The sequence below is a fragment of the Copadichromis virginalis genome, linkage group LG17 (assembly GCF_057382275.1).
Source record: "Copadichromis virginalis isolate Kocher_CV1m ecotype Utaka linkage group LG17, C_Virginalis_male_GT1.1, whole genome shotgun sequence".
NCBI lineage: Eukaryota > Metazoa > Chordata > Actinopteri > Cichliformes > Cichlidae > Copadichromis > Copadichromis virginalis.
Window position 1 is genome coordinate 32,782,022 of NC_140634.1, and position 26,522 is coordinate 32,808,543.

At 41.4% G+C, this 26,522-nt stretch overlaps 2 protein-coding genes across 5 annotated transcripts; one reads left to right on the plus strand and one right to left on the minus strand.

The window, feature by feature from the left end:
• Positions 1-1,560: 1,560 nt before the first annotated feature.
• Positions 1,561-8,855, minus strand: LOC146689752 (tetraspanin-8-like). The gene is made up of 9 exons (XM_085437784.1): positions 8,650-8,855; positions 5,707-5,772; positions 5,301-5,417; positions 5,107-5,181; positions 4,940-5,023; positions 4,118-4,207; positions 3,401-3,472; positions 3,184-3,267; positions 1,561-2,761 (listed from the first exon to the last, which is right to left on the minus strand). Exons 1-9 carry the CDS (start codon positions 8,707-8,709, stop codon positions 2,627-2,629), a joined length of 783 nt encoding a protein of 260 aa, XP_085293910.1. The 5' UTR covers positions 8,710-8,855; the 3' UTR covers positions 1,561-2,626.
• A 9,502-nt stretch (positions 8,856-18,357) lies between these two features.
• LOC146689753 (pseudouridylate synthase PUS7L-like) lies at positions 18,358-25,930 on the plus strand. 4 transcript variants are annotated; one of them, XM_085437052.1, is made up of 11 exons: positions 18,363-18,423; positions 18,525-18,554; positions 18,965-19,786; positions 20,151-20,310; positions 20,471-20,690; positions 22,839-22,937; positions 23,074-23,155; positions 23,499-23,664; positions 24,077-24,203; positions 25,165-25,218; positions 25,319-25,929. In XM_085437052.1, the coding sequence occupies exons 3-11, from the start codon at positions 18,997-18,999 to the stop codon at positions 25,637-25,639; spliced, it is 2,019 nt and encodes a 672-aa protein (XP_085293178.1). In that variant the 5' UTR covers positions 18,363-18,423; positions 18,525-18,554; positions 18,965-18,996; the 3' UTR covers positions 25,640-25,929. The 4 variants fall into 4 exon arrangements, with proteins under 4 accessions (XP_085293179.1, XP_085293176.1, XP_085293178.1 ...); XM_085437053.1 differs by lacking the exon at positions 18,525-18,554 and having other exon boundaries at positions 18,358-18,423; XM_085437051.1 differs by having other exon boundaries at positions 18,525-19,786; positions 25,319-25,930.
• The last annotated feature ends 592 nt before the right edge of the window (positions 25,931-26,522 follow it).

Genomic DNA, 26,522 nt, shown 5'->3' on the forward strand with positions numbered 1-26,522 from the left:
TGACCAGTCGTGCAGTACATCTGGAAATTGCATAAACACTCAGTAAAGACTGCTGTACAAATGCTGTCTGGAGGTTCATCTATAGACAAGGCCCAGTTTCGTCCATCAGATCTGATAATGCTAAAAATTTTGTTGGTGCAAATTGAGAGCTGAAAGAGAGCTTGGCTGAGCTGAACTATGCTAAAATTCAAAACGCTTTTATTCAGGATGGCATCAAATGGGACGTTAATGTCCCGGCAGCATCTCACCAAAGTGATGTGTGGGAGCATCTCATTCGTTCCATAAGGAGTATTTTAGTCTCAGTTCTCAAAAAACAAGCTTTGGAAGATGAAGGCCTCCAAACAGTCCTCTGTGAAGCTGAAGCTATATTGAACGACAGAGCCTTTACCAGAGTTTGCAGTGACTCAATGATCTTGAAGCACTCGCACCCAATTATTTGTTGCTGCTGTAAAACAAACCAATTTTGCCACCAGGAGTGTTTGATCAATGTGATCTTCATGCTAGGAAAAGGTGGAAATGGGTACAGTACATGGCAAAGCTGTTCTGGAAAAGATGGCTTTCTAAAGACATACCTCTGATGCAAGAAAGACAAAAATAGCAGGGGACTAAAAGATGTCTTATACCTGGACATATTGTCTTGATTGCAGATGCTACAGAGACCTGTGTTTTGGAAAGGCCAGTGGCAACACTTCTTTTGCTACTGGAAGCATCCTCTTGAAGAAGTAACATCATCAATGAAGATTAAGGACATGCCGGAGGGAATAGCTCCTTTTTTAAAGAATTTTGAAGTAACTGTGATTGTATGCACAATTAGGGGCCAGAGTGTTGGAGCCATTTATTCTTTATTTTTATTATTTTGAAATTTGTTTATCTTTGTAAGTCAGCCAGGATGAACTGTAGGGCCATTTTCTGTAAGTACTAGGACTAGTATAGGACCAGCATGCACTGGGGTGGGCCTATTTTATTTATTTATTTTTTACGAGAGCAGAAGCAACAGGAAAGAGTAAAAACTGATTTTTGTTTATTGCTTGCCAAACTCAATAAATTAACCATAAAATGCCATGTTCAAGTTTTGGACATTGGACTTTTTTTTTTGCTTGTGTGTAAAATATCACCACAGTGCAGCAGTGGCTTGTGAATTTTAAATTGTTGAATGTTTGTTTGGACAAACAATGGAATCGTCACTACAAAAGGTTTTCTTAAGATATATAAAACAGATGTGTTGCAACAAATACACAAAGACATATGAAACAGAGGGGGCTTTTCAAAAAATAGTGTAGAGACTTTTTTAGTTTAATCAGTGCCATCATATCAATAATTTTTAGATGAATTCTAATTGTAAAATGTCTTTTAAAAAATTCTGTGGAACAGGTCAAAATTGAGTGATCATTTTACTTAATTAGTTATTTAGTAATTAGTATTGTTAGTTTATGAAAGCTGTAGCCATTAAGAAGTGGGCTTGTAACCTAAGGGTTGCATAACTTGATAAATCATTACTGGTGTCATCATTTCACTTGATTTTATGTCAAATTTAAGTTTACAAAACAAAACAAAGCTATATGAAGGGAATATAAAATGTTTTATTACACAATGAAAAACAGTCTTTCGAATTTTTCTAAAATGTTCCCACAAACCTGGGGAACAACAATCAATACATTAACTGTGGTTTACACAGTTATAGGTGTAAACTGTAAGCTGTATATTTTCCTTTTGTCCTTTCATTTATTAGCGCTTTGGGGTCCTTAGGGACTAGTAAAGCGCTATACAAATACAGGCCATTTACCATTTATGCAGTGGATAAAGGATGTGCCACAGCAAGGATAAGGAAGAAACTGGATTGAAGGATTTTTTTTTCTTTAGCAGCTGATCTAAACGATACGGAGCAATGAAAAAAAGGCACCTTATACTGAATACCAGTCTTATCAAATATGAGAGTATTAAAAAGCTTTGAATGGAAAAAAAAGTCAGAGTTAAAGAAAAATGAAAAGCTACCAAACTACAAAATATCAGTTAAGCTTTAATTCACCCGTACTACTCATAAGTGCTTTTTTACTGAGCACATTAGCTTTAAACTCTGAATTTTTACTTATTTTCTTGCTTGCCGGTGCTAAAAATCACAGATCAGAGGTACTAGATTACGCTCTATGTTGGTGCAGAATTACCACCAGTCTCCAAACACAGAGCTCAAAGGCGCAAAGCAGGTAACACACTCTGTCACTTATCATATCCCTCTTGGTTATACTGGATAGAAATATTTATCAAAAAAGGAACATAGTCTTTCACAGTTCTGTTTTTTGTGGCACAGCCCAAATTTACAGCTCATTAGGGATTACATAGTGAATAGAATGTAGCTTGCCATCGCCAGTGTGTGAATGTGTGTGTGAATGGGTGAATGACTGAATGTAGTGTAAAGCGCTTTGGGGTCCTTAGGGACTAGAAAAGCGCTATACAAATGCAGGCCATTTACCATTTACCATAGAAAATACCCTTAACAAAGAAGTTCAAAATACACTTACATGGTATGATATAGTCAATATATCCAATCATCACAACGTCTTCTATTAATCCCATTGCTTCCGAGGTTTGCCTTAGCTTTGCTTAACATGCTGAATCAGAAACAAAGAAATCAGGAGTGGTCTGAAACCTCTGCGAGGGTGGTGTAGTTGCCTGCTTTTGCCTCTGCACTGTAGACCACTGCGGGGGTGTCTTTCTTCCGATCGAGCTGGCACAAGATGGCTATACACAATACTGCTGACAATATCTAAAACAGAATCAAACAGAGGTGGTTTATTTTACTTCCTGTTCATCTTTTTATTATTTCTTGAGTTGCTTTGAGTCCACCTGCAATTTTAGAAAGAGGCTGAGAGAGAGCAGAATAGTCAAAGAAAATAAAAAGGCAAGTTTGCCAGCGCAGCGAAAACAGATACTTGCTCGCTTTCATTCAGTTTTCAAATCTGTAGTTAGCAACTGCATAGGAAGATTTCAGGATGGAAAAGAGTTTTTGAAACCCTATGACTGAAAATATTAGTGAAAGACGAATTTTAAGGGAAAAATTAAGACTTTGTACAAATGGGATCACCTAAGCAAAATTCTCGTAACATTTCTGTCAACAGCCATGCACGCTTTGTAAAGATCACATCAAAGGAGCTATAACCATGAGAGCTACAGACTGATTGTACTCACCCACAATAACATGACTCCCAGTGTTACGCCCAACACAATCCTAATCAGACTCATTATGATCTCGATGAAGTATGGAAGGCATCCCTAAAACAAGTAAAGGATTAATGAGATAAACCGATATAAATGGAAACAAAGTTCACAACAGCTTATAGAGTTTACACATCTACCTGTACTTGAAAAAAAAAAAGATAATTTCTAATGAGAATGCCTTTAATACCTTTTCATAAATCATAATAGGCTCGTCACCCATCTGGCTGTTAAAGAGGCTGCTGTTTCTAGGAGCCGCCACCTGGAAAACACAGAAATTATAATTGTGCATGAAGTGTATGCACACACAGACAACATGTAGTTTTTAAAATGTGATGATATTTGTGTGTCAAAGCTTTTAAAACATGCTTTTTTAACTGACTGCAGTCATTTTCAAGTAGATTTGCAAATAACTGGTGTCTTATTTTTAATGCAGACAGACTGCCAACATGCTGCAAACAATCGAAATAAGACTGCATGATGGGCATGGCGTCAACGTGTTAACGAGCTAACCACGCTAACACGTTGATTTCGTGCAGCCCCACGCACGGGGCGATCCGTGGTAACTCGTTAATGTAGATTTGCCGCGTTAATGCGGTAATGGCGTTGACATCATTGCAATTTTCACCAGTTAATAATAGTTAATTGACATATTATCACAAATGCCAGCTTGACCCCACTGAGCCAAAATCTTAATGACGTTTTATCGCTGACTTGATGCACTAAAATTGCTTTACCGTCTGAAAATGGTTTGGTTGTACCACAGTCTCCAACCACTGTTTTCCCAAGTGTTACTGTAGCACAAAGGAGCCTGGTGGTGCTACTTTGGGAGGAAGTTGGGCTTTGTAAATGAAAATTTATTGAAAAATGTTTTTAACCGTGTAGGCATGTTAGCTTTCACACTTACACATGGATTAGTGGACTTGTCGGTGCATAGGCAGGAATTTGGGATGTTGAACTTCCAGTCCCGGTAGCTCTCCAGTCCGCAACACTCCAACTGAGATGGAATCAGAGAAGAAAATAAAGAGACAACTGCAAAACAACCATCTCCTAATCCCTTCTACAAACAGTTAAGTCTGACCAAACAGCATCTGATCTGTGCTGCTGAAAACTGTATCAGTCATGCCAGGACAGTCTGGTTGTACTTTTGGAAAAATATGTCCGTCACAAACAAGAAATTTATGAGTGTTATCTTTCTTTTGTTAAAATCAAGAATACTGCATTTCTTCTCTGTTCTCACTAGAGTTCTCTATAAAACACTAAAACAGCTATTTTAAGTTGCTAATATTATAAGAAGAGCATGTGCCTAGCATCCAGTTAAGTTGTGTATCAGCATTGTTTAGTTATGCCATTAGCCTTACATATTATATGTGAGCTCTGTTTTTAGTTAGTTTTGTTTGATCACCTCTGAAACTACTTGGAACTGCAATTCTACAAGATTATACTTACAAAAACTGGCACGGGCTATCCATTATCGCTGCTCACAAACATCTCTATGACCTCATCGGCTATTATTTCCTTGTGCCATGTTTACACTACTGGCTGCAAGTAATTTTCAGTATAAGCTGGCAATATGATGCCTCAAATTGACACTGCAAAATTTTGTTATCTGAAAGACCTTAAATTTATTTACTTATTAATGGGTTGTGAAGCTAGATGAATAGCACACACACACACTACAAACACATGCACATCTTCATTCACAACTTCACAACACAAGGTTACCTACTTCTGTCTGTATATCATCGAGGAATTCAGTAGCATTAACCAGGGGTAAAAGGTTCAGGTACTGCTTCTTCACATCTTGACGTACCTGCGCAACAAAAGCAAAGTAATATACAAACAGTTAAAAAACATTTCTGTATCTTCTAATGTGGAAAGGCACTTTGGTAATACCTGAGATTGTGAAGCCAGTCCTTGAATATTAAGCCCCAACATGAGTAGACTACTCAGAATCATTCCAACTGCATACTGACAAACAGAAACACATACACACAGAAATACGGGAATAAGGATCTATTTGTTTTTGTTATAAATTGTATTTTTATTACAGCTACCAAGATTCTTGTCTTCTTTTTTTCTTTACCCACCACTATTAGAGCCCACCGTATCTCTTTCCAGACACCGATTGCGCCAAAGATGGTCAAGAGAATAATTATCGCAGCAATAACATACATAACATGTATGACTGCAATCTCGCGTTCTGCCTGTGGAGAAAAAACAAAGACGCAGGTTGAGAGTGAGCAAGGGTGTAACCTGACTTCAGTGCCCCATGCAGATGTTGTTTGTCATTAAGAATACTACAGGAAAAGAAAACACTTACATGCTGGCATTTGTCTGACAACGGCTGCATAATATTTGCTTACTTATTTTGCCACTAATATAGAAATTGCTGCTGAGCCATATATGTGTTGTCGTACATACAATAGGACATTGTTAAATCGCACACACATTCATGTGTCATAATGCAAGGTTCTATAAATATACATTTTATACCTCTTCCTGTTGGTGTAAGTGTCCATGGCTAAAAAGACTGAATCCCAGCAGCAACAAACTGATTATCTGTAAAAACAGTAAGAGACAGTTCAACACTTTCAGGGCTGTAACAGGCAGAGTGAGAAACGCTAAGGTTACCGAAAGTCATCAATGATTTCTCCTCATCCCCAAAAGAATTGTGTACAAATGAAAGTATTAATTCTGCTTATTTAGAATTAAATGATAAGCATTTACATATTTAAACATTTACTATGCTTTACATTAATGATCTTGAATAGGTTATGTGACACCTGATCAAAATAATAATGAAAATATGAACATATAAGCTACAAAAAACATATTTTTTTGTAGTAAAAAGATGTAATGATTACTAAACCCCTTATACAAAACCCTTTTTTCAAACACTCAATATGTTGGTTAGCAAACTATAACATGGTACATAAGCTTTTGTGAACTTAACAACACTGACGTAAGCATTGTTGTATCAGATGAACTGCAAAACATGACATATTGCACACAAATGAAGAAAAAATGCAGAAGCACTCTGTGGGAAACTAAGTCCACTCTTACTGCTTACACAGGAATCAATATGTCAAAGTGGAAAGACATCAGCTATGTGATTGCTGGTGCTCATTAGTCTGGTAATGCTTATACGATCACTTCCAAACAATTTTAGTCCATTTGTTCTACAGAGAGAAGGAGTGGACGTCTAAGGAATTCAATCCAGGGTCTGGCCATGCAACAAACAAATACAGGAGCTAAATATCAGATGCTACACGGTTCAGTTTGATGTTCAGGTTCATGACAGCACGTTTAGAAAATGGAAGGGATGTCAGGAGAAAAGCCTCTTCTCTCTAACAAAAACATGCCAGCACAGCTTAGGTTTGTACGTTTGCATCTGACCAAACCATAAGACTTCTGGAACAATGTCTTTTTGGACCGACAAGACCAAAGTGGAGCTATATGGCCATAATACACAATGCCACACTACAGCAAACTCAGCACAAACATACCCACTGTCAAGCACGGTAATGGAGGGGTGATGACTTGGGCTTATTTTGTAGAGACAGGACCTGGGCACTGTACAGTTTGTCAGTCAGTCATGATCTCTGCTTTATCTAAAAATGTTCTGCAGTCAAATTTGAGGACACCTCTGAATGTTAACACTTGGCCAAAACAGGGTCATGAAACAGGACATTCATTCAACAGAACGACTTCAAAAACAAAGAATGAAGGTGTTGTAAATGCCCCATCAAAGTCGATATCTGAACTCATTTGAAATGCTGTGGCAGACTAAGAGAGTAATCTCCTAAAGGAGAGTGAGAACCTGATAAAGTCATACAAGAAACAATTACTTCAAATTAGCTGCTCCTTTTTTTTTGCACACAACTAATAGAGGGTACACCTGGTTTTTACCATGACTGTGCTTGTGCTTGCATGTCTTCAAGTAAGGTTTTAGCATTTCTTCAAATAAAGTCATAGAACTGTTCCTAACTATTGTGACGTATGCATTTTCCTCCAAAATATGCAAGAAAAAAAATAGCCTGGGAACTGGAACTGGTTTGAACAAATCCATTTATAAGATCTCTCACTTAACAGGGGTAACGCCTAAATACCAGCAAGATACTTAATCCACCCCTTGAGTATTGATCCATAATTGACTTATGTTGTTACAAGAACTGGAAGCCTAAGAGTTTGGCATCTACATGAGGAGCTCGGGGCATGAAATGAAACTTGATAATTATGCTACTTTGCAGCAAAACCATTGACCCAAAGCGCAGATCTGAGACAATCAAAGTATACTTGGTGGGATGTACTTCTGAACCATCTTGGTTCTTGGATTATGGTTTGGTTTAAAGAAAGTGCTGACATCTGTTAAACCCAACAATATTTGTTAAATAGAATCATTTGAATTTCAAGAATGTGTTGACTAATGACTACAATGAAGAGTAGAACTACTGAAGAAGTTAATCCAGCTTTACACTGTTATGTTAATCTGATAAATAGTTCACCCTGTACATTTGTTTACCCTTTTGACATTTGGCATCAGCTCTTATAGGCTCGTGCTAATCTTAGTGAAGTATTGCACAATGTGTTTCTTTTGTAACAGCTCTGGGCTAAATCATGTGTTGGTAAACCACTGTAAATCAGTAAATCCAAAGCAAGTGATGAGACACATAGTGACAGCTAAACCATGAGGGACAAGCTGTATTAGCGGGAAAAACATGTTGCATAATCCACTTCCCCTCAACTGTGGGAATGATGAGAAGAATAAGGTGGGAGAAGGAGAAGAGGGAGTTAATAGGTTGGGGAAACCAGAGCATCACGTGGTATAACTGCCACTCAATCAGGTTTGGTGGGTCCCAGATGTTGTGCCAAGATGGCGATGCTGGCACATAGTCTGTTTTCTACAGTCATTAATGTCATGTTGCTGACTATGTGCCAAGAGTGGGCCACATTTGCACCGTACGTTTGTCACTCCTAGCTTTTGTTCTGTTTTTTCCTCTTCATTTAACAAACAAACAACCAAACAAGCAATTTATGACATCATATTTTGGATTTTTGGAAACATTATGCGCATTTTAACTGTTTGTTTTCATACTTAAAAAAAGGAAAACCAATGATGACATCACATAAGACTACAAGCATTATAGTACACATTATTGTTTAATACAGCCCCTAATTTAATTGTTATTTAACAATCTTACCGTTTCCTGGACACTGTTGTTTTCCCGTCTCGCTAATTATTCCAATGTGTTTCGAATAAATAAAACAAAAATTTTAAAAAAGGGCCTCCTACAACCTTCATTGGCAACTCGATTGAGTAAAACTGAAAAGGGTTTAACTGCAGCATCTGGATAAAGTAGATTTTTACGCATAGCACGAGGAGGGTCTCAACATCTGCATCTAAACAATCTTTTAGCGCCTCGTAACCATACTCACCGCGATCAGACTTATCACGACAATGAAAGTCCGTTTCAGCCACACATTCGCTCTTCCCATGTTTGGGTCTTCTGATGTCGCTCCACGAGTGAATGTGTCCCTCAAAAGTGATAGTTTGTGTGCCCGTAAAGAAATAAATCTACTTTTAAAGAAGCGAGACCCGTTAAAGTCCCTCCCCGCTAGACTACTGCGCTCCCCACCTGGAAATGGTGAGAATGTGGGTGGGTGGAGTCTTATTCTCCAGCTCATGAAGTTGCTTAACCCTCTTAATTTAAAGCCTGAAACATGAAATAATGAAGAAAAATCTTATTTATTTTTTGCAAAATAGAATGTTTTGTTAACCTTATTACGAAATAAAAAAATACCATTAATTTGCAAATCTGTGTTTAAATTTGCAACATAATTTATTTCGGTCCCCTAATAACGTAGAAGCCTCAAAATTTAAATATGATGCAATTGACTTTAATCCCTAAACGCAGGTGACTGCTAAGTAACATATTTATTACCAATGTGATCAATATTTATGAGCACGAAAAACGCACGATCATATATGGATGGGGTGTCATATTAACAGGAGTGTAAAGTTTTGGAAAATATGAAAGAGGACATAAATTTTGAAATGTATTTTAATTAGTTTTACAGCTTTTCTAACAGATAAAGACTCCCTCTATGGGCATTCAACTACACCAAATTAAGTTATAGTTATATTTTAAAACCATTGAAGTTGTGCTTCTTTTTCTTATATTAAGATCTCTCATCTGTAGTTGAATTTCTCTACACTGACAGAAAAGGGAGATGCACCCGTCTGGCCCACATGAGATCAAAATTAGCTATATGTGATGTACTTGGGAAATATGACCGCAAATGGAGTGGGAGTGTGTGGGTTGTTTTTTTTTTTTTCACTTTGTCTGACATGTTTCCTGCAACAAGTTCTTGATATAGGAAGTGCATTTTCCAAAGTAGCTCACACATACAGCAAAACACAGAAGACACAATGACAGTGGCTTCAGCTCAATTCTCTAATGACATTTACAAAGCAGAGAGCATTAGGTGCATTAATGATCATATACAGAATTGTCTATCTGTGTTGAAAAGACAGTTAATGTAGTATTTTTAATCTGTTAAATGCCTTCATTCTGCCTCAATATGGTTTGGTTTGGTTTTTTCCCCTATTTCAGCACTTCATTTTCTTTATTTTCCTCTATTTTGCTCTATAGCATTTTGTGACTGATTCTCTGTACACAGCGCTTTTTAAATAAACTTTATTTACTTACCTTAACTTTCAATAACATATCTGCAACATTTCATTGCACAAGTCATCACAGAATATGCAAAATAGTTTATCTAACTGTCAAAGCAAGTTACAAGCATTCTCCACTGCAACCACTGAACATCCAGGGTATGGACATTGAGGCTGTGGACAGCTACAGGTACCTTGGTGTTCATCTGAACAACAGACTGGACTGGACTCATAACTCAGACGCCCTCTACAGGAAAGGGCAGAGCAGGCTGTACCTGCTGCGGAGACTCAGGTCGTTTGGGGTGGAGGGCCCACTCCTGAAGACCTTCTATGACTCTGTGGTGGCTTCTGCTATCTTTTATGGTGTGGTCTGCTGGGGCGGCAGCATCTCTGCTGGGGACAGGAAGAGACTGAACAGGGTGATCCGAAGGGCCAGCTCTGTTCTAGGATGCCCTCTGGACCCAGTGGAGGTGGTGAGTGACAGGAGAATGGCGGCTAAGCTGTCATCCCTGTTGGACAACGTCTCCCACCCCATGCAGCAGACTGTGACAGCACTGAGCAGCTCCTTCAGTGGGAGACTGCGGCATCCACGGTGTGGGACGGAGAGATTTCGCAGGTCTTTCCTCCCCACTGCTGTCAGACTCCACAACAAAGACTTTAACTGAACAAACACACACATCCACACATGTGCAATAACACTAAGTGCAATAATCTTTTCTGGCATCGTTGTATTTTTACTCAGTTGTATATAGCATTCGTATTCTATTTTTATCTTATTGTATATTTTTATTCTATTTTATTCTACTGTATATAGTATATTATTTTATTCTATTCTGTACAGCTGTGTACTGTATTTATTCTTATTGTATTCTAATTTTTGCGTCATAACTTTTGCACTGTCCACTTCCTGCTGTGACAAAACAAATTTCCCACGTGTGGGACTAATAAAGGTTATCTTATCTTATCTTATCTTAAAATGTGCTGAGGCCACAGCTGTAAGTGACTGATAAGTCAAGATACATTAAGCTGCAGAGTTACAGCATTGGGTAAACACAGAAAATGCGCTGATAAACACTGTACAGCCTGTTCACTGTACAGAAGAGGATATATATATATATATATATATATATATATATATATATATATATATATATATATATATATATATATTGTAACATTCACAAGAACCAGACGGTTGGGTCTCAGTTTGTCCGTTTATTCGGCACATAAGCAAGCGGGTTGCTAACTCCGGGGAGAGCGCCCTCGTACAACTCCTCTCTCCAGCCTGGCACACACACACAAAAACCCCCAGGTCCCCCCTCCCCTTCCTGTACCACAACCAAACATGAATCTTAAAGGAACAACAACAGTGTGCAGAGATCACCAACATGTCACTGTACAATAACACTTAACCATCGTTACACTGCCCCCCCAGCAATAAGTTCCTCGTCCCCGAGGGAACGACACAGTCTCTGAGGCGGGGTGGTAGCCTACGTTCCCTCCTTGACCTCCTGAGCCCCTGAGGTGGACGCGGAGCTTCGGGGCTTTGGGGTGGAGAGTCCGAGGGAGGGGAACGCAGCCCCGGTTGGGGGTCCCTCTGAGCAGGGTCACGGACACTCTGTACACGTCCCTCTGGAAAGGAGGGGAGGGACTGCCCTCTGTAGGGGGCCATCCGGTCTCTGTGCAGCGCTACTATCCTCCCCCTAGGAGGCAACTGCACCCTGTAAACAACCTCCCCTACTCGCTCTAGGACGCTGCAAGGCCCCACCCAGCTGCTATCCAGTTTAGGACACCGTCCCTTCTTCCTCTTTGGGCTGTAGACCCACACCAGCTCCCCAGCATGGAAGTGCCTCCCCTTAGTGGTGATGTCGTAATTCCTCTTTTGGCGCAGGCCTGCCTTCGCCAGCTGCTCTCGGGCGTAGGAATGTGCAGAATCCAGCCGGTCCTGCAGCTTCGTTGCGTAGTCCCGGCCCGGTGGTGCCTCTGGCGCGTCCGGGGGCTTCCCAAAAGCCAACTCTGCAGGAGTTCTCAGCTCTCTCCCTAACATGAGCAGGGCAGGCGTACATTGGGTGGAGTCCTGTACTGCCGACCTGTAGGCCATGAGGGTAAGGGGAAGATGGTAATCCCAGTCCCGTTGGTGTTCTGAGGTAAGGATGGCTAGCTGCTGGGCCAGCGTCCTGTTAAACCTTTCCACCAGCCCATCGCTTTGGGGGTGAAGTGGGGTGGTGCGGGTCTTCTTAATCCCAAGGCGTCCACACATGGCAGCAAATACCTTGGACTCAAAGTTACGCCCCTGGTCACTGTGGAGGGTCTCTGCTGTTCCAAAGCGGCTGAACATCCCCTCCACTAATACATCAGCGACAGTCTCAGCCTCCTGATCTGGGATGGCGTATGCTTCCGGCCACTTGGTAAAATAGTCCATTGCCACAAGAACATAGCGGTTTCCTCTGTCTGTGCGAGGAAATGGGCCCATGACGTCCACAGCTACTCGCTCCATTGGGGCTCCTGCTGGTTGCTGCTGAAGCTGAGCCCGGGACTGGTCCTGTGGCCCTTTGTGTGAGGAACATGCATCACAGCTGCGGCAAAAGTCCTCCACGTCCCTCCGCTGTTGACCCCAGTAATAGCCCTGGCGGAGGCGGCGGAGAGTCTTGGAGACCCCAAAGTGGCCGGAGCCAGTGCTCCCATGGCAGGCTTCCAGCACAGCTGACCTCAGCGACCTTGGCACCACAACCTGCCACCTCTCCTCCCCCGTGGCAGGGTCCTTCCAGGCACGCTCCAACACCCCATCCTTCAGCCTGAGAGCTGCAAACTTGGCCCATAGCCCCCTGGTACAGATGGAAAACCCAGTGACCTCATCCCAAAGGGGTTGCTCCCCCTTCTCCAGCCACTGCAGGACCGGCAGCAGGTCCGTGTCTTGTTCCTGCCGTGCCCTCCACTCCGCTGCATCCACCACCAGAAGAGCCCTGCAGGCGAGCTGTGCTGCTCCGTCTATTGTCGTGAGTTCCCGCTCTATTTCCTCTCGCTTCTCACAGTAACGGCAGCCAGCTGCAGCACATGGGCGGCGAGAGAGGGCGTCTGCGTTAGAATGGTGCGTCCCTGCTCTGTGCTCCACAGTGAAATTGAAGGCTTGGAGCTCCTCCAGCCAGCGAGCCACCTGTCCCTCTGGCTCCCTGAAAGACATCAGCCACTGAAGGGCAGCATGATCAGTTCTGATAACAAATGCTGTGCCGCACAGGTAGTACTTAAAGTGTCTCACCCCCGCCACCACAGCCAACAGCTCTCGTCGTGTGACACAGTAGCGCCGCTCACTCCTGTTCAGGACCCGGCTGAAGTACACCACCACCTTCTCCCCTTCCGGCCCAACCTGCGACAACACCGCTCCCAGCCCCACATTACTTGCGTCAGTGTCCAGGACAAAAGGCAGGGCGGGGTCAGGGGGGGCAAGGACTGGGGACTCTGTCAGCGATCTGCGGAGGGTGTCGAACGCCTGCTGACAGTCCCGGGTCCAGATGAAGTCACGGTCCTTCTGCAGCAGGTGGAAGAGTGGTGCGGCTATGGAGGAAAAGCCCTTCACAAACCTCCTGTAATAAGACGCCAGTCCTAGGAAGCTTTTGAGCTGTTTCTGGTCTGCTGGTGTGGGCCACTCGGTAATGGTGTGGATTTTTTCCTCCAACGTGCTGATGCCCTCACGACCCAGCTTGTGGCCCAGAAACTCCACCTCCCTCCTCATGAAGTGGCACTTGTCGGGGTGCAGCTTCAGGCCTGCAGCCGCCACCCTCTCCAACACTTGTCTCAGGGCATCCAGGGCAGCATCAAAGGAGCTCCCGTGCACTAGAAGGTCATCCAGGTAAACCAGACACCGTTGCCGTGGGACGCCAGCCAGCACACTGTCCATAAGCCTCTCGAAGGTCGCAGGAGCGTTGCAAAGACCAAAGCTCAGGACTTTGAACTGCCATAGTCCCCTGTTAGTGCAGAAGGCTGTCTTCGGTCTGGATTCCGGGGACAGTGGCACCTGCCAGTAGCCACTCCGCAGGTCCAGGGTGGAGAACCAGGAGGACCCGGCTACTAAGTCGAGAGACTCATCAATCCTGGGAAGGGGGTAAGAGTCCTTCTTCGTCACTTTGTTGAGTGGTCTGTAGTCCACACAGAAACGCATCCTAGGACTTTTTTTCTTAGGCACCATCACCACCGCGGAGGCCCACGGGCTATCAGATGGCTCTATGATGCCCGCCTTCATCATTTCACACAACTCTCTGTCCGCAGCCTCCTGATGAGCCAGGGGCAGGCGGCGTGGGCGCACTTTAATAGGCTGGGCATCCCCGGTCTCAATGACGTGCTCTACCAAGTGTGTCAAGCCAACATCACTTTCTTTCAGGGCAAAAATGTCACTAAACTCTTTTAGTACCTGCCATAGACTCTCTTGCTGCTGTGGAGTCAGCCCCTCACAGTTCTTTGACCAGATACTCCTCACTGCTAAGAGCCTCTCCTCCTCCTCCGCTTGCTGTTCTGCTGGCGGGTCTGCAGGGGTCTCTGCGGTGGAGGTGGACGCCGCGGCAGATGCTGTGCAGACCGGGGGAGGAATAAGCGGCACCTTCTTCCCATCAGGGATTACGAGGAAGCCTTTGCCTAAGTCCAGTACACCGCCAATGGCTCGTAAAAAATCCAGCCCAAGGATGCAGGCGTCCTGCACGTCAGCCACCCAGGCAGCATAAGACACACCGAGGTCCCCCACCTTGAACTGGAACACTCCCCTCCCTCTCATTGGGGCCAGATCACCGGTCACAGTCTTAAGTTGCACATTAGTCGGTTGCACAGCAGCTCCGGTTGGGACAATATCGGGTCGGACCAGCGTTGCATTGGACCCCGTGTCCCGCAGGGCCGTACAGGACACCCCCGCGATCGTCACTGGAACATGGCAAAAGCCGCCAACCTGGGTCCATCCCACTTCTGACACCAATGTAACATTCACAAGAACCAGACGGTTGGGTCTCAGTTTGTCCGTTTATTCGGCACATAAGCAAGCGGGTTGCTAACTCCGGGGAGAGCGCCCTCGTACAACTCCTCTCTCCAGCCTGGCACACACACACAAAAACCCCCAGGTCCCCCCTCCCCTTCCTGTACCACAACCAAACATGAATCTTAAAGGAACAACAACAGTGTGCAGAGATCACCAACATGTCACTGTACAATAACACTTAACCATCGTTACAATATATATATATATATATATATATATATATATATATATATATATATATATATATATATATATATATATATATATATATATGTGTGTGTGTGTGTGTGTGTGTGTGTGTGTGTGTGTGTGTGTGTGTGTGTGTGTGTGTGTGTGTGTGTGTATTGTAACGTTCTCAAGAACCAGACGTTTTGATCTCAGTTAGTCCATTTATTCCGTAACACAGGCAAATGGGCCGTTAACTCCGGGGACACCTGTTGTAACTCTCGTACAACACCTCACTTCAGCCCCGTACAGTTACACAACAACAAGGACCCCCCCCCCCTCCCCTTCCTGCACACATTAACTCCCTTTTTCCTGCAGCACAACCAAACATGTATCTTAAAGGAATGACAACAATGTGCGATCGATAGATAGATAGATAGATAGATAGATAGATAGATAGATAGATAGATAGATAGATAGATAGATAGATAGATAGATAGATAGATAGATAGATAGATAGATAGATAGATAGATAGATAGATAGATAGCCAGCTAGCATGTGAGGTTGATCTAACAAAAGATTTATCTAGCTAGCTCTTTCATTAGCTAGCTAGCTGGCTTATAGCTCTTTTGTGAGGTGCATCTTCACTGCTGAGGTTTTCCTTCAGTGGTTAAGCAATGTAGTTATCTATTTTTTCATTTAACAGACCAAATCCTAAAAAACCTACCTCGAAAACAAAATATATGACATATTAGACATTGCATCCTGATCTGTCCAAAATGTATAACTGAGCACCTCCTTCATAGTCAAAAATTGTAACTGGGCCACAAAATGTGTTCTACTATACTGATGCTCACATCTGTGGGCTTGGCAGATTTTGACAATTAGTTGGATAATTCTGTATGTTATGACTTCAGAGGCATATCCAACCAAAAACTTTACAAAATGAAGACTTTTGAACATAGACATTTAAAAATACTAAAAAAGAATGTAAACAAACTTGTTAACAAACTGAGTCAAAGGGTTTCACAATATTGTTTTGATATCTACAACTGTTATTGACAAATTGAGTCAAAGCCATTTCCTGTTTATTTTGCAGATGTATTTGCATGATTAGTGGGGGGACTTTAAAAAAAAGAGACAGAGGGAGAGAAAAGGATTGGTAGCGTATCCTAATATTTTCCATTGAAAAGAAGAGGAAAAGCTTGAAAAACTTGACAATAAAAAAGATGGGAGGGGACTGACAGGAAGAGAGATCACACAGAAGAATGTAAAATTAACATTGGGGAGTTGCATCAGATCCTTGTTTTCCTCTTTGTGTGCCTCTGTGACAGCTCGGCACAGTCCTCCTCAATAAAAGCCTTTTTGTCTGCTGGTGTCTTGGAAGAACAGATTGTTAGAAACTCTGTCACATGACCCCCTCACTGGAGTCCTGCGTGCATGTACAAACACACAGTCACACCATATGTCTATGCAACTCACACAATTTCACCCACACACATTATGTGCACTGCTGCAATGTTATTAGTCACTACATTCTTTCTTACAAAGGCTCATTCCAGAGGAAAATATTTCCTGATGGACTACAGAAACATCTGGAGAGTATAATCAACGCACTCATCACACTCTGCTGGCAAGAGTATGGACCCTTATCGTAAGATTTTTCTGTCCAGTGTTTCCAGTACACATTCAAAACATCTTTGGCACACATTCAAACTGTGTGACCCAAAGGCACAGAGCCATTCTACTGAACAGAGGATATTGGTGGGTGGAAAAGTACAAAGGGTCAAAACCCCCAAATAGTGCACCCTTTTATTCTCTTGGTGTAAATATTGAAAGAAAAAGAAATTCCTTTGCCTTTTTAAAATTAGGGTTACACTGAATGTCTAGTTATTATTATTTTTTCTATTGCATACATGCTGTGGTTTACTCATTCACTTTGCTAGTGAAAAGTTGTTAGTTTGAGTCAAGCCAGAGACACAAATTCCAGCTAGGAGTACACAAGCTAATATAATGACTGTTACAAGTCTGGATAGAGGGAGGACTGCATGAAGGAGGGCATCTGGGGTAAAAACGCTGCCAAGTCAAACATGTGGGGCTACCCGCTGTGATGTCCCCTTCTAACAAGGGAGCAGCTGAAAGTAGCTTAAAAAAGTTTAAATAATACAGGTTTTGCATATGTTATTAATAAGATCTGTATATACTTATGAATGAACACAATACCTTGTCAGTCTTACAACATGTTGAAATAAGATTCTGATCTTCTGAAATCCATCACTGAAGTAGTTCTGTATTTTGAATTTTGCATTTATGAGAAGACAGAGTGTTTCTCCCAATGTCACCATTGTTTTTGGAATCTTTCATCTTTATAAGGAACATTTGCACTGTGGCTACTCAGCAGCTCAACCTGAAACACAATGAAGGATTTCTATACAGCCATGTGAATCTTTACATAAAAGCACACCTAAATCACTGACTGACTTTTCAGACAGATAACACTTTATGAGGGCATCCGTACTAGTTGTAAGTAATACCGTCCTTATAGAAATATGCATTCAGGACCAAAGGGGGTCTGACTCTCTCTCTCTAAAACATGTGCAGATAGACTGATGTGTGATAATATCTGTCTTGTACTGATGTTATTGTACTGAGCTACCAAGTGTTTCTTGGTAAGAGTGAACATTTGATTTTGGATCCTTACTGGATGCATGACCTGGCAGGAATTTAAACACCCAACTAGTTGTTTGAAAGGCTCTAATGTTGCCACACAATTGCCTCACATTTCTTAATAGTTCCTTCACAAAGCAAGAGTTTCATTTAATTTTTTAAACTGGTGTGGACCAACAGCTCTCTAGGTTTTCTCATGGTATTTCAAAGTTGTTGTTTTTTCGGTGGCTGATGAACTGACTATTTCATTTTTAGTGAAGCCACAGTGACAGGACTCATTCAAACACTAAAAAAAGGATGTTACTCGAGTGATGAACCATTACTTATGTCATTAAACCACATGTAAAAATCCCCTAAAAAATTATGTTTACTGAATAAAGAACCAAAAAACTTCCCCCTAAGCAAGAATGTTAATAAGAATAAGAATAAATGTAGGTTGCACTTATAAATAAACATTTTTGTGTATGTTGTTCATTCATGTCTCTAAGGTTTCAAATATGGCCCAGAGGTCAGAACCATCTGCCCATAACCCTCCTACTAGAGGGTCCACATCTGGGTTCTGCGTTGCCCTTACCTGCCTGTCTCTTTAAGAAAAGTCATATGATGGTCACATGACCCGGAAGAATACCGAAGTCATTCAGCGTGGTTGTGTTTACAGGCGTGTTGTTTACTTGGCGCCTGCAGGTTTGTGCTGTAAATAAACCGTTAATTTACGATAATTAATCCTTTAGACGTTTATATTATCATTCAAAGAATAGTAACGTAACCTGCTTTCTTTTGTATAGCAGCCACAGCTCTCTGCTATCAATGTCGAGGTAGGTTTATGTGAAGGTTTTAGGTTTACTCGAAATAGACGGATTGCTTTGCTCTCAGTAAAAGAACTTACACGGAAATAAATCACCGATAGAATTCTAACATTATTTTAATGGTGTGCGGCGACACTAGCAGGCTTAAAATCCGACTCAAATCTCGTTTGTCATGTATTAGCATCTCTTCGTATTTCGCACAGGTGTGTTACAGATGTTTTAAAAATCTCAAGTAAGCAAAAAAAATATTACTGCCGTACGTTTTTAACGTTTCCCGATTTGCATGTATCCTCTCATTTTGAAATTGCCCTCATTTTCATTGACTTTTGCTTTATAACAATGACACGGTATGACATGTGTCTTCAGTTACATTGAAGCAGGTTTTGATAACGTTTTATTTCTGCCTCTTTTACCCTCAGGAGTAAGTAAAAACATTTTAGATATATTGATCATGAAGCAGGTTAGTGAGGCTGTGAATGTCCCTGCATGCTTCATATCAAACCATGAAGGCTTTCTTGGAAGCATCAAAAACTTCATTGAGGATTTTGTGGTGACTGAAATAGATATCTATGGACAGCATGTTAACACAGCAGCAGCCACACAGACACCGGGCTGTGCCTCTTCAGTTGGAAATGACAGAACCAATGCAGAATATAAAGAGGACAGTCATTCTTCAGCCTCACAGGATGTTGATGTCCCTCTGGATTGGGGGGTACACGACCCACTCCCTAGTCTAGGGAGTTTAGATTTAGGTTTGATTTTAGGTCAGTCGGTCAGTGAGGAGCTCGAGCAGTTTGTGTTAACTCTCAGAGATAAAAATCCACCTGAGCTGGAGCTCTCCCTTGGTTCCTTTGCTGACAAACACCAGAGAGCCAGTGTCCACCGAGCTGTCAGACACCGCTTCCCTTTTCTCATGACTGTCACCATTCAGCCTGAGATCAGGGTGAGGGAGGACCCAGACTACAGAGAGCTCTCCCAGCTTGTTAAGGAGGATGAGGCTGAGGACTTTTTCAGATTTATAGATGCCAAAGTGAGAGGTTCGTCCTATACGTTTGGACCTGATGACAATAAGGAGCACAGGACGGCAGTCCATCACTTCCTGAATCGAAGGTTCGGGAAACTGGTGGAGACTAAAAGCTTCAATGACCAGGGGAGGACATCGATCTCAGTTAGGCTGAGGGAGCGAGGGAGGCCAAAGAAGCGAACAGCAGAGGAACGTAAAGATGATGAAGTTTACACTGGTAAGGCATAGCATTGCATGTTATTGATCATTTATAAAATGTAAACAACAGGAGAAAACTCCAAGGTTAATGCTTTAGATCAAATTACCTACTTTAAGTAAACAAATAAATAATATAGAAAAAACTGAAGAAGAATGAAGAATTTTAAATATAAATAAAATAATTATGGCAGCTTTATTTCACAGTAATTGTGATTTGAATCGGTCAAAGCAGGAGAAAAAGACCAGAAAACTCTTAGTGAGAAGGGCAGGATGACACAGGTTAAGAAAATGAAAATCAAAGATGGTTTAAAAAAATCAGATTTCCCATAGGGAACGTTTTCAAATGTGATAAAAATATAGATGTTTTTTGCGTGTTTTTCCAGCGTTCACTCTGTGTAAGGAAAACCTTGAGACTCTGGAGGCCATCAGCTACATGGCAGCAGCTCTCGGGGTCCTGCCATCTGATTTCACCTATGCTGGGATCAAGGATAAGAGAGCAATCACCTACCAGTCCATGGTGGTAAAGAAGGTCTCACCTCAACGGTACTGCTGTGTTTCTTTCATGCATTTTGAGTATATATTTATATATATATATTTTTTCTTTTTCTTATTTACAAATCATGGGATAAAAGCACCAAAAGTTGTGTTATGTTAGAGTTCTTCTTGAAATACTATTTATATATTTTGCATTTTGTGTGACTAGGTTGAAAGAGAAGAATGCAGAGTTTCAGAACAGAGGGATCCGCGTGTTTCAGGTGCGTTCTGTCAGCGAGCCTCTCCGGCTTGGACGACTGCAGGGGAATCACTTCGACCTGGTTGTCCGGGACCTGAGACCACACGGTGCCGGTGACACGCACTCCTCTGGCGGAGACGTGCACACACGGCTGGCAGCACTGGTGAAAGAAGCAGTGGAGAATGTCAAGGTATATTTTGAGTTTTAGGTTTTCTGCAATCCTGTGGTAAAAGCATATGCCAGGAACCAGGCTTTCTTTAATGTTTTATTAAAAAACTTTTTTTTATTGGATATTGACAAACTTAAAAAGGCACCTAACTTAAATAGTGAACCAGTGTTGTGTCTGCACTTGCACAGCTTGGCATAGAATACATTTTGAATTGTATACAAAAACTCTTCATTTGTTAAAGTTTATTTATTTGATTCTAATAATGCAAAGATATCACAGTTTGACCAACAAGGTGATTCTCAAAGAGCTATTAGCTAAAAACCTGGTATACCTCAGTGTAGTCTAGAGCAGGGCGATATGGCCAAAAATATTTATCACGATATATATTTGAAAATTTGCGATAACGATATAACTGACGATATAATTGATGCGAGACAAAATACAACTCCACAACATTACTAGCGCAAAAAGACAACCTTCCATTTATTTTCACGTAAACAAGAAGCTGGTTTTTATGTACATTAAAGCTTTATAAAAATGTAACAGTGCAAATGCAAATTCCTTGCTGAAAGTTTAACCCAAAGGCATTTCCAGTAGAAATGGGCTGACATATCCTGAGCATAACCATGTATAATATCCACTGAAGTTAAAAAGAGGTGCTTTGCAACATTAAACTGCAGTGTGCAGTACGCATTTTTCGGACCATAAGGTACACGGGATTATAAGGCACATTAAGCGAAACAAAGCAGTCAGATAAATCAAACTTTATTAAACTCATTCTTCTTGCTTCCTCCACTTCTGTACCATTGATTCATTAATGTTGAATTCTCTGGCAGCTGAGCTATTCCCATGTTGTTGCAGTATATTAATGACTAACCTCGTATTGTGGATGGATTATCTCAGTTGTTCTCCTGACTGAAGTTTGGTCCGTTTACAGCATCCTGCCATGCGATTGCATTTGTCTCTAACCATGAGGAACCTTCACGTTAACTTTTATAAGTGGAAAAGTGTTAGTGTTCGTCCTCCAGCTTCACTGTTTATGTTATGCTAACATAGCTGTGTCGCTAGCGATCACGTAGCACATCATTATATATCAGCTAGCCCAACTTCAGTAACCCTAAAAACGTCACTGCTGTTTAGTTTCCTGTCTTCATTTATGTTGGAAGTGATAGCAGAGCTGTACGTTTGAATTTTTTCAGAAATCTCTCAGTCAGAACATGCAATATCATGCTTAGGTAACTAGCAAAACTAGCGAGCTAACTTCCGCTAGCTTCCTGCTAACTTCTAACTCCGTTAAATGTAATAACTTTTGTTTTCATGGATGCCTGGAAGTTAAACTTTATAGTTACACTTGGTAAAGCAGCAATGCTGATCGTTTTATTAAAGATCAAAGAATTTAGACAGTTTTCAACTCTCAGTGATGCTGCAGGGTTGTTTGACCTGAAGTCAAATATACGGAGTTTGGGACCCAGATTACTCCCAGATTTAAGAGCATCTTAGTCCGACAAATACGACAATAACAACGGCCACTTGCATGTTCTGCAAAAAAATGTGCTTTGTTGTGTATCTGATGGACAAACACCAAACCAGTTCCACATCACGGAAGTTGCACCATTTTTACAAACCAACAATCGGCCATGTGCGTATGAAAACAAAGGCACTGCGCATGCGCGTTTTACTCCCATTCTATCGCGATATTTCATTTTCCTATCGTTGCCTAACATTATACCGGTATTACCGTGAACGGTATAATATGGCCCAGCCCTAGTGTAGTCCTCCAAAATCTGAGGAAAGTGAACAAATAGAGGAAAAAAGAAGAAGTGGTAATCCTAAAAAAAAACCTCACTGCAGCAGAAAAACAGAATCTGAACGTCATGTCCTTTAAAAATAGGAGGGGGAAAAATCTGGCAAAGGCCTGACACAGTAGCTGAGAGATTCATCTGGCCCTTCATCTGCTATTCACTGAAGCCTCATCAGAAAAGGTCTCAGTGGAAGGGTGGCTGTCAAGAAGCCACAGCTGAAATTAGTCCTCGACTAATCATGTCTTTCCTGATAGAGTTTTAAAATATGTCTGCTCATTAGCAAGTGGTTTTGTTGGTCCAGAATGTCTGCTTCATACAAGCTACATGGCCACCACCACACATTGACCTCTGATGTTTTTCACTGTAGGCCAGAGGGTTTGTCAACTACTATGGACCACAGAGGTTTGGGAGTGGACAGAGCGTTCAGTCTGATCGAGTAGGACTAGCTCTACTGAAAGAGGATATGGTGAGCGTTTGAGACATTCGCTATGTATTCAAGATGATAATACTGTTGGTTACAGTCATATAAAGCTAATCCACGACCGGCATTGCTCAGTGAAAACAGCACATTGTTGAGTTACTGTATGTAATGTGTGTGTCAGGTGAGTGCTGTACGTCTCTTCTTCACTCCAGAGGAAGGCGATGATCCTCAGAGTCATGCAAAGAGACACTTCCTCCAAACAGGTTTGTTTTAGTTTTATGGGGGCTTTTTCTTCCTTCAGAAATTTCTAAAATGAGAACTATTCTTTGCTGAATCTGAGGTTTTTTTGCAGAACAGTGTGATGATCTGTTCCTCTATTTATTTTTGAAAGTTGGCTGAAATTCATCATCCATGTTTGGCTAAAACCTTATGATTCTGTAATGTCAGCGTCTGCTGTTCTAGTGAATTCATGACACATTTCATAAACCAAGTTTTGGTTTATGAAATGTGACTAAATTAACGTCATGCAAATGCTTTTTTTAGAATTTGCAATTTCAATATGTTTTGTCGTTTTATTTTTCTGTCTTTCACCCCTCTCCACTCCAGATAACGCTAAGGAGTCCTTAGCTTTGATGCCGTTGTCCAAGCCCAGGGAGCGGTTGATGCTGCGGGCCCTGAACCGCTATGGTACAGGTCCTGATGGATGTGACCAAGCCTGGCTCAGCCTGCCACACAGCATGAGGATTTTCTACCCTCACGCTTACTGTAGCAGGTCAGCTGCAAGGAGAATCTACCCATCCATCCATTATCTTAACTGCTTCTCCTGTTCAGGGTTGCGGGGGAGTTGAAGCCTGTCTCATCTGTCATAGGGCACAAGGCGGGGCACGTCTTTGACTATTTTTTATGATATTAAATAAAAATCTTTGAAAGTAACACATAAACAGGTTTGACAGATAGCGATATGTAAAAAAAAAAAAAGTCGTGCATTTATTAAAGCTGGTTTCCATTATAGGTGAGGGAGATAAATTGGCCTTAGGTGTAGCCCAAATAAGTGGTTTCTTTTATTTATTAGGAAATTAAAATAAATGTTATATAAAAGCCAAACAGTATTTTTAATAACACGCCATCCCAGTGCTTTAGATCTTTAATTTGAAAAATTATGTCGATGTTCTTGTGGTTGTCAGAGTTTGGAACGAGGCGGCGGCACACAGGCTAACTACAATGGGTCATAGTGTCCGAAGAGGTGACCTGGTGTGGTTACGACAAGGTCAAAACAAAATGGAAGATGCTAGAGAAACCAGCATGGCTCAGGTAAGAAGGCAGATAAAACAGGAAAAGGAGATCTTTTAAAAGTGATAACTGATTAAAAAGATAGCTCAGGAGTAATTAGGATAGCTTTGTGTTATAATCAGAGCAAACACTTTTCCAGGCTTTGTGACTTGGTTGCATCTGTGACAAACATTATCACAGAAGTACAGGAACCAGCTTGTTGACTTCATCGTGGACCTAAATGCTAGAATTGTAGTTCCCGCGTTCGTTTTCACACATTTACCAGATCCTTGAATTTTTCTATCTTAAACTTGGTACAGTCATGTGTGCTGCGTCCTGCATGCTACCCAGGCAGTGCCCACCGCTTAAACCACACAGTATTTCCAGTACAAGCACATCTAAAGCTGAGTGTTTCCTCCTGTGTGTTCACATGTTCATGCAAGCATGAGCTTAAGTTTTGTCTTATTTTTCAAAGTAAAGTTTGCACAGGCCAAACACCAAAGGAGGGGATAAAGGAGGAGTGGCATTTAAGAATCCAAGCTGGAGAAATGAAAGCATAATCTTGGCCTGAAACTGCAAAGCTGGGGTTAGAATGGGGGGTGAGAACAACACGAAGTATATCAGCAAACAGTGCGTTAAAATTTTTTTATCAATTAATTATTTATTGTTTCTATTTGTTTCCTTTTAGTGAGGTAAACTACCCTTTTTAGTGTGCATGAAAGGACAGAATAGAGGTGAAAACTGTGGTTACTTCCTTTTTTTTCTGCTTGTTGAGGCTGTGATTTACAACAGTAACTTTGTTATGGTTTCACTTACTGTACTTTTGTTGCTGCTGCAGTCCAGAAATACCTCCTGGTAATTTCAACAGTAAATAGGATTATTTAGTGACACATTTTTTTGTGCTCTTTTGGTCACAGGACACATTTTCGATGTGAGGACACGTTGTTACTTTTTTCAAACACCTTGTCAGTGCCACTAACTTTGTGTTTGTGCTTTCTTCTAGATCCATGTGGTGACAGATAAAGAGGAGCAAGACGGTATCTATAAACTAGAACAAGTAGGGAGTGTTTGGAGCTATTTGTGTCTCTGCCAAATGCTGTTTTTTGTACACTACAGTAACACTGCAGTTGCTACTTGTTATATTATTGTTCTGCCAGGTTGTGTTACCGATGCCAGGAAACACTGTGAAGTATCCAGAAAATGCCATGGGAACTTGGTACCGAGAGAGACTGGTCAGAGATGGACTGGAAGATTGCCGCTTCAGAGTCAGCAGCCTCAAACTGAACCTGCCTGGCTGCTACCGCCCCCTGCTGGCAGTGCCGCACAACCTCAGGTATCAGCTGCAGAGAGCAGCCAGCAGAGAGGGTGGAAGAACGATGGCAGGTTCGGAGTCGCTCACTCTCACGTTAAACTTCGACTTGGACTCCTCGTGCTATGCTACCATCTGCCTCAGAGAGATCATGAAGTGTGACCCCTGAAGGTTAAAGGAGGACATAGCTGTTGTATTTGTTTGAAGGAGAAGAAAACAGCTTTTCTACAATACTTTGTACTTTCATTGACCGTTATTATGTTACTAGTAGTCTTTTAGTTTGTTGTTGAAGACCGTAAGTATAAAGAAAAATCATATTGTGCACTTCAAAAAGCATAATGAAAGGAGGCCACTGCCAAATGTGAACAAATGTCTATGTAAAAGAATTCATGCAGTATGTTTCTCGTGCCATAAATAAATCCTGTAAAACAACAAAGTTTCTGATTTTTAAAAAAAAAAATTTCTGTATTTTCATTCAGAATGTTTAAGTTTGAAATCTTAAAAACACAATTTGAGTGGGTTCAACTCCACACTCTCCATCTTAAAGATAATAAAGCATTGACCTAAAATTTCAGAAATTAACTGCAATCTTAACTAAGTCCACTTAAAATGTGCATGTGATTTTTTTTTTTTTTTTAAAAAGAGAGACCAATAACCTTTGACCTTCACAAAGGCTTTGTTCACACTGCAGGCGAAGGTGCATCAAATCCAACTTTTTTGACCTTATGCGACCCATATCCGATCATGGTATGACAGTATGAACAGCACAAATCCGATATTTTCAAATCCGATCTGGGTCACTTTCGTATGTGGTACTGAATCCGATACGTATCTGATGTTTTAGAAAGCGACTGCGGTTTGAACGGTCATGTCGCATTAAATCCGTCTTTTACGTCACTGACACAAGACAGACGGCAATTAGCGCTGGAGAAGGGCACAAGAAGACATCGTGAACGCTTCCTGGCCATCCAGTGAAACTGTTGGGAAGACAACGTTGGAGAAACATGAACATTTTATTTGTACTGTATAATCTGCAGGTTCTGACAGAAATC